We start from the raw sequence: 8,635 nt of genomic DNA, 5'->3' as shown, positions 1-8,635 counted from the left end.
CCATTAGTAAACCACCAAATACCCTTCACACAGTATTAAGTTCAAGCTCCAAAAATCAAAACAAATGCTGCACACGTACCTGATTCGAGATGACTGTCACGAGAACGACCTCCTCTTCCACTCTTTCCCACGCAATGCAAACGCAGTGACGCTACTCCTCAGGCCAGCACTCACTCAGTTAGGGCATCATTGAAGGTGAAGGATTAGTGTTCGTTTGTGTAACGTTACTCACATAATGAATTGGTTTCGCGGGAATAAAACACGAAGCGTCAAAGGGTTCAGGGGCAAATTTGGAATTAAAATTTTTTAATGCACTTGAGGACGATTTTAAAGTGTTTCTGAACGTTCGGGATGATTTTAATAACAAAAAAAGGTCGATGACGAATTTGATTTTCACCTCTTACTTTAGGGACGATTTCAGTACTTATCCCTTTAATCAATTAGTACTCAAAAAGTTATCTCATCTCTTCCCAGTATCTCTTCTACCAACCTTTTTATATACTAATTACATGTTAAAAGTTTGGATTATTAATATTATTAATATTTTTTATTATTTTTAATTTTTTTAAAAAATACGTATAACTCGTTTAAACACGTGTAAACGAGATATACATGTGTCACGTCCACTTATCTTATTTCATTTACCTGATAAACGAAATAAAATAAATATTTTTTTAATTATTTGTTTCGGTAATTATTACATTTATTTAATTTATAAAAATAAAAAATCTGTTTTACCCTTACGGGAAAACGAAAATAGAGGGAAACAAGTAGAAGCACACCGACACTGATAACTGAGCTGGTGTTGAAAAAGATGGAAACTCTGAAAGCTGCGATTCCCGAAGGCCTGAAGCGCATGATTGGTGATAGCACCGTCGATGATCTTCGCGCCACCTCTTCCTCCCTCCACAGCTTCTTCCATCACTTCGAGCCCTTCCACCAGGTAAACTTCCTCGTTCTACTCTACTCTATTCGTCACTCCTTACCAACTAAAATTCCTGATTTTCTTTGCTTCGAATCTTCGATATCTGAACTTCCGATTAAACCCTAACGAACCGCAATCGAACTTCTTCCTGTGTTAGTTACTCACTGAACTCGTGGATCCCAAGCATGCTCTCTGCGGCAAGAGCAAAGACGCTGCGCTCGAATCCAAGCAGCTCGGAAACCAGTGCTTCTCCAAAGGAAATTACGCCAACGCTCTTGATTTCTATACTCAGGTTTTTCTTTTTCTTTTTTTTTTGCTTTTTTTTTTTGTCACCGCAAATATTCGTTTAATAATGTGCTATTGCTTCGCATGTCATAACATTTGGAGTTTCAGCGATAACTGTTCTCGCTTATTGAGAAAATATGTTAATCCTTTTCCAATTGAACTAGCATACTACGAATAATGTAAAAGGACGGATAAATACGATCCATCATTCCATCCGTACATTGTTTTGGTCATGGAGTAAGTTTGAATACTAGTATATTGTTACTTGCTATTTAATTTTTAACGGTTCACTATAGTTTTTCTGTTCTCTAATATGAAATGTAGGCATTGCGAAAGGCACCTTTTGAGGATGGTGATATGGAAAATAATCTGGTTGCAACTTTGTATATCAATCGAGCTACTGTATTGCATGTAAGCTCCACTTTTGTGCCACACACACACGCACACTTTTTATTTATTTATTTGTTTGAAGGCTTGATATTGTGGTCAAGTATTTATTCCCGTAGGTTTCCTGCAGAAAATGAGTCTTTTGACAGAGTGTTTGCGAGATTGTACTCGTGCCCTTCAGATATGTCCAAGCAATGCAAAGGTGAAAATCATCTCCGATGACCCATTTTTCATCATATTCTACTTTCTTTTTACATCATTACAGAGAGGGATGAATTTCTTGCATCTGTCTCAAGTTTATTTTTATGTGTAAAGTGCAACGAATGCTTTTCCATTAAATTATTTATTAGTAATTAAGAAGTATGATTAGCTTTACATCTTGATGTAAGTATGCATATGGTTTTGGGCGATGGTTTATGAATGAGTATTGGAGATGTCTTCGGATTTGACTTACAAACATGATAATTGGGGTGTGATATAAAATACTTTACTTCCTCATCCTAAAAATCAGTCTATGATGATGCCAGTGAATCTTTAGGATTATGTGTTTCAATGTTTGATTAAGTGGATGGGACAATGATTATATATACATACTTAAATTGTAGTTTCCACTCTTTCAATATCTTATTGTTTTGGCTGCAGGCATGGTACAGAAGAGGTAAGGCAAATGCTTCCCTGGGAAATTATAAAGATGCGATGTGTGACCTAAATATGGCTAAAACTGTGGAATCATCATTGAGTGGGAAGAGACAAATAGAAAGTGAGGAGAAAAATATTTTCGACCAATGCAAGAGCACAAGCACAGTAAGACAACGTAAGGAGAACACCTTGACTACAGTGGGTAAGAGGCTTTCCTTGTCTACTTAAGCAGCAAGTTACAGTTGAAACTGTAAAGCTACTTGGTCAAGGTGATGTTAAGTTCAGTTTTCTAATGCATGTACCATTGAACTATGTTCAAGTAAAAGAGGTATAAACCCTATAGATTAGTTTAAAAAAAATCAAAGACAAGAAACTGAAAGGAACTAGGGTTCAGTTATCACTTCAAGGAATGTGGCCAAGTTTCCATTTCCCCCTGACCCTGCTGTTTCCTGTTGTTTTGCATCTGCTACCCCAGTGCACATGTATTCTGCACCAATGTATTTCTCTTTTTGAGATAGTAAGATGAAGATGGTGTAGTACATTTGTGGCAGGTGAGGTTCCCCAAGTAATGCTACAGTGTGTCAACATACCTGAGAAAGGAAGAGGCATGGTATCATCAAATGCCATTTCACCTGGTTCTTTGGCTCATAGTGAAGAACCTTATGCTGTGGTAATACACATTTTGCTTTATGTGCTATTTGTGTGGTATTAGGACATAGGGTTTACAGTCATTATGTTGTAAACATGAATCTCCTCACTTCTTAAGATCAATAGTTACTTTCCATTTTAGTTTTGTATATTTATATTCCTTGAGTGGTGTAAACTTATTTTGGCAAGTTAACTTGGTAGTATTTTTAATTCATAATTTCAGATAATATTAAAGCAATGCCGGGACAGTCATTGCCACTATTGCTTGAATGACCTACCTGCTGATAGGGTACCCTGTAGATCATGTTCAGTACCACTGTATTGCTCCCAGCAATGCCAGACACAGGCTGGTGGGCAAGTCTTAAGGATTTTCCCAGAAGTTCACAGCATTATTGAGAAGTTACCCAGTGACCTTGGAGAGTATGCTGACAAAGTTATTCAAGGCCATGATTCCAAATGTGAAACACAGAATATCACTGAACATAAGCATGAATGTCGTGGTGTAAATTGGTCTGCAGTACTACCATCAGAGGTGGTTTTAACTGGCCGAATACTGGCAAGGTTTTTACTAGAGAGGACATCAGAAAATATTACATACTTTGTGGAGAAGCTGGTAGGTATTAAATGCAAGCAGCCGTTTTTCAGAACAGCTGATTGTGTTGTTAACTTGCGATCTTATTGCAGCTGGCTAACTATGGCTTCTATACTTCTTGTGCAGGAGCTTTCCCATTGTTATGAACGTATGCTGCCTGAAAGCAAATTGGATACACATATATATTCCATTGTGTTATTATATTGTCTTAACCGCTCTTGTGGAGCTGCATTGTCCATTGACGAAGTCACCATTTCCCAGGTTGGTTAGGAAATCCTTTTTGTGCATGCACACTGCTGCATATGCATGTCTATTAATACTTCCGTCAGCAGCAGAACCATCATTAATCATCTATTTAACAGTATTTTTGCAAAATTTGATGGTGAAAGTGTTTCTTGCAGAAATCAACTTTTCTATATTTTCTCATGATTGAATCATTTAGCTCTTGTATTCAAATTTTATGTAATTTTTTGTCTGACAATGCAGGTTGTTATAATTATTTCTCAAATGAAAGTGAATTGTATGACTGTTGTTCGTTTAAAATCAAAAGATGCTTGTGGGCTATCCGATCAGTTCGGAGATTTTCCATCCTGTCCATACTTAACTAGTAATGTGGAACAGGTATTTGTTTTCTGTCCTTATCTTTTATTGGAATATTTCTCTTTAAGACATATTTTAAGCTTGTGCTGTATTTAATTGTGAATATCACTGCAAATTCTACTATTACAGTATAGACATTGTTGGTGGTAATAATTATCCCTGGTGATTTTAAGTCATATTCTGTCACTTTGCTTTTTAGGTCAGGGTGGGTAAAGCTATTTATAAAGCTGGAAGTTTATTCAACCATTCTTGCCAACCAAATGTTCATGCATATTTTATTTCACGTAATTTGTGTATACGGACAACAAAAGCTATACCTGCTGAGGGTCATCTGGAGTTGTCTTATGGTCCACAGGTAATTTCCTGTTGGTAACTAAAAGCCGTCTTTCATATTGCTAACCAGTTTTTCGGTTTGAATTATTTGAATGATCTCTAAAGTCTAACATGACTCTTCATAATGTATAATGAGTGCCAGTAATTATGCATCCCAAAAGCTTAAGCCTTTAGCATAGAGTTTCATTTATTTCTTTTATTTATATTTTTTGATCCAAAACAAGCCTTAAGAGCAAAGGTCTGTCAGACTTTGTTAGGTTCTTAATATAAATTCCCAATCTGCTGTGTGACTCCCTTGTTCATTTTTTAAAATAAATTTTTGTTTTGCAGGTTGGGTTCTGGGATTGTAAAGATCGCCTTAATTTCCTCAAAGAGGAGTACATGTTTCAGTGCCAGTGTACTGGTTGTTCTGAAGTCAATCTATCCGACATTGTCCTCAATGCATTTTGTTGTGTCAATTCTAATTGTTTTGGTGCAGTCTTGGATAGCAGAGTAGTTAACTGTGAAAAGCAGAAAATCAAGAATTTCATGAGACATTTAAAGGTACATTTAGGGTTGCTTACATTGTAATGTGGGATAATTTTAACTTATGTGGTTTGTCACAAGTAATGCCTTGGTGTTTTCAAATCACTTGGCAATATCAACACAATTTTCATTATTAAGATGCACAGCATTCTTAACTTCTCTTACTTGTAAGAACTTTTCTTCCACCATGTCTTCACTTTGGCAGATTTAAATTTTGCTAATTGTGTCTGTCACACTGTTGATTCATCCTTCATGTTTTTGGAGCTATGCAATAGCAATTGGATCAATATACTCTTAATAGACATTTTTAAAAAAAATAGTTGTTCATCCAGTGATTTACATAAGCTGTTGTGGTTGAGATTGAATAAAAGATCTTAAGGTTTGAGCTATTTTCTCCCCTTAAAATCCATCACTCTTTTCAGATAGACAAGAATGATGACATTCATAAAGTGCTCAACCAAAATGATGCCTCCCATCATATTCAACCTGGATACTGTCTGAAGTGTGGTTCTTACCGTGATTTGGTGCCTTCACGTGCTGCAGTTGATAAAGCTTTAATATTCATAAAAAGGTATGCATAGTTCAATTTGGGTCGTATGAATATTAATATCCCTGTAATGTGAATTGCAGCTTCCCTTTTTATGACTAAAGATATTCAGAGTTGGTATGGTTCCTCTATTGTTGCTATCTAGATGACTGCTCTGGCTTTTAATCCTGCATTAGCTCGCCTGATATAGTAGATTGCAGCTGATTGTTTGAACACTATAGTAGATTGCAGCTTATTGTTTGAAAGATGGTAATGGCAGGTTACAGGATGCAATATTATCAAAAGAAATTTTAAATACCACGATTGCAGATGCTTTGAGATCCTTGCGTTTGCTAAGATCAAATTTGCATGCCTATAACAGGCTTATTGCAGAGGTGAGTTTTAGCCTCATCCACCAAGTCCTCCCACTTAGGTCTAGAAGTTTAGATGAATACTTCTATTAAGGGCATAGGTTGTGATAGACGAAAAAATTTTACATCCTTTATATGATGGTTTTAACATATACTTTCCTGTTGATGTATGCAGGCAGAGGATAACCTTGCGCAGGCCTTTTGTTTGTTGGGAGACTTTCAATTATCTATGGACCATTGTAAAGCATCCATCAAGGTAAATTTTTAGTTAATTAACCTACCATCTGGCATGTTGGATTTTGTCACTCAAAGTGAAAAGCAGAAGAGTGGGGATTTTTCCCCCCTGTATAGCTATGACAAATCAAGTCCTTTTTCCAGCAGCAGTATTATAACAAATCAGTATTATAAGTTATAACAAATTGGTAGAGGAACTCAGAAAATTGCCCCATTAACCCATGAACTAGCACTGCCATGTTACATTGCAAAATACTATAAGGGGTGCTGCTACTTCGTTGTGGTGACCTTCACTGATTTGAGATTTCTTTGAGAGGAGCTATCATGTATGCCAAATGTTGAAGAAGTTTGTGAAGATGTTATACTGTTATTGTTGAGGAAGTATGAAAAATATTTTTAGAATTGTGTGATTTTTTAAAATAAAATTGTCATAAAAATATTATAAAAGACGCAGTCATTGGGCAAAGTCGACCTGTGGTTTTGTTAGATTGTATGTGCTGTGAGTTTTATTATCACTGTATTTGCTATTGACTGAAATTTGTATAGTTTTTTTTATTTTAAACACATATTTTGAGGAACTTAAGCCTTTGAAGAACCATGGAATCGTGATCTGATTGTTTGTCGTTGGGTTATGCTTTTATGTGATCTGTTGTTTGTCGTTGGGTTATGCTTTTATGTGCAAATTGTTTCAATTAGTTAGTCGTTCCAAGTAATAAATCTATAGTGATTCATTCTTTTATTTGACAGATTCTAGAGAAGTTGTATCATCCTGATGATATAGTTATTGCGTATGAACTTGTGAAGCTTTGTTCGATCCAACTTTCCGTAGGAGATGGTTCTGCAATGGATAGCATAAACCGGATTGGTGATATCTTCTCATGTTATTATGGACTTCATGCTGACTTGGTTTTCCCGTATCTTCAATACCTTAGGAGATAAATTTAGAAATTTTCAGGGGGGTCTCTAATTAAATGCTTTTTGTCCCAGTGAGATATAAATGTGAAGTATAACAGCTCAAGTGACTGGAGATTTGATGTGAAAGATATATAATAGTCTAGCCTCAAGAAAGATTGCCTGAAGCTCACTTGTGCAGTTTGGCAAATCAACCTCTCGTGCATTGATAAATATGGTGTCCTTGAATATCCAGGTGTGCTCTCTGACATCTCTCTGGAACTGACACGTCTATTTTGTTAATGAGTTGACTAAGGAGTTAATTTTTTCCAATTTATCTCAGTCAATTTGTTGTAAATTATTAATTTTTTCCAATTTATCTCAGTCAATTTGTTGTAAATTATTTTTTTATTCTAAATTTTATACCTCAAGTCTTAAACTTTTTAAAAAACAAGGGTTAAAAAATTTTTATAATAATAAAGAATGTTAGCTAATATTAACTAATTAAAAATTAGTATAATTGAAAGGGGAAAAATTTAAGGAGGGCCTCAAAGTATTAGTGGATAGAATATAATGTTAGCTTCGTTATTAATTTCGATGTGATGATGCCTTCTGTATCCAGATATCCAGAGAGGCCAATGTGGTTGCAAGACACGATACGATACTAGCCAGTGTTAATGACCGACTTGGTTCCCTCTTTAAGCTATTAGGTACATGTGTCTACTAAACTGCATTTACCTCTTACATTTTGGTAAAGGGTAGACCGGCATTGACAGTAACGGACATGTTTACCCTTTTTTTATGTTGGTCCGAACGGACAAGTTGACTTTAGGGATTCTAAAGCTGCATTTTGTTTTTGCAAAAGCAAGTAAAATAAATGTATGAAATAATCAGGCGGCAACATAGCCTATTAAGGTTGATTGTTTTAGTTATGGACAAGAAAGATGTATTACACGTCACACCTAAAGGGGGAATTGAGGTGCAAATGCAAGTATATGGGTGTTGGGGACGTAGAAAAGCGACACACAAGTTGCGTGTTGAAGGAAGCAGAATTGGTCAGTGTTGGAATACGTGACTTGCTTCTTAATTATTTTTATAACCCTATACGAAAGTTTCGTCTATAACTACTAAGTTAGCCATTTCCCATCATTTTGAGTTGAGTTGTGTATATGTATTGGTGGTGTGAGGGTAGATCATTTCTAGTGCGAGTTCAAAGAGAAAATAAAGGTGGAATTTAGGAAGCAATGGAAGGTAGCGCAAATTTACTAGTGTATTGCGATTGTGAGATTATATGACATACACGGGGTGTGAGTTTTGCGTGTGGGTATCCATAGCTATAATATGGTCTTTGTCAAAGCATAGAAAGTAATATTTTAAAGATGGTGGACAATATTTTGTATAGAAATCCTATTATCATATTGGCGGGCTAATAAAGTTTGACACAATATCCATTGTTGATGAAGCAAATATGCATTAGATATTTCAGATTATGAACAAACTCAAGCTCAAGTTCTAATAATAGAGTTGTATGTTAAGTTTGAACATATAGCTGTGAATAGTTCAACACGAATCAGACATGGATGACGGAGAAATAATATGCGAAGAAAACAATAGTGAGAGTGAAGAGGACTTTGAAGCCAACTACAAAGTCGGTGACGAGGATGAGGATGGTGACAAGA

The 8,635-nt window shown here is 35.7% G+C and overlaps 1 protein-coding gene across 4 annotated transcripts; it reads left to right on the top strand.

Annotated features, from left to right (window-relative positions):
* Positions 1–750: 750 nt before the first annotated feature.
* Positions 751–8,415, top strand: LOC130961323 (uncharacterized). 4 transcript variants are annotated; one of them, XR_009079486.1, is made up of 16 exons: positions 751–943; positions 1,083–1,217; positions 1,535–1,621; positions 1,728–1,799; positions 2,240–2,438; positions 2,788–2,906; positions 3,108–3,497; positions 3,603–3,737; positions 3,963–4,097; positions 4,276–4,431; positions 4,740–4,952; positions 5,357–5,505; positions 5,741–5,855; positions 6,007–6,087; positions 6,813–7,212; positions 7,579–8,415. XR_009079486.1 is itself a non-coding variant. In XM_057887141.1 (15 exons), the coding sequence occupies exons 1-15, from the start codon at positions 815–817 to the stop codon at positions 7,002–7,004; spliced, it is 2,307 nt and encodes a 768-aa protein (XP_057743124.1). In that variant the 5' UTR covers positions 758–814; the 3' UTR covers positions 7,005–7,396. The 4 variants fall into 4 exon arrangements, 1 of the variants encoding a protein (XP_057743124.1); XM_057887141.1 differs by lacking the exon at positions 7,579–8,415 and having other exon boundaries at positions 758–943; positions 6,813–7,396; XR_009079487.1 differs by lacking the exon at positions 751–943 and having other exon boundaries at positions 1,081–1,217; positions 1,717–1,799.
* Positions 8,416–8,635: the final 220 nt, after the last annotated feature.

Source organism: Arachis stenosperma, chromosome 2, assembly GCF_014773155.1.
Source record: "Arachis stenosperma cultivar V10309 chromosome 2, arast.V10309.gnm1.PFL2, whole genome shotgun sequence".
Lineage (NCBI taxonomy): Eukaryota > Viridiplantae > Streptophyta > Magnoliopsida > Fabales > Fabaceae > Arachis > Arachis stenosperma.
Note: the sequence above shows the minus strand (reverse complement) of the source record. Positions and strands in the feature narration are given on the sequence as shown.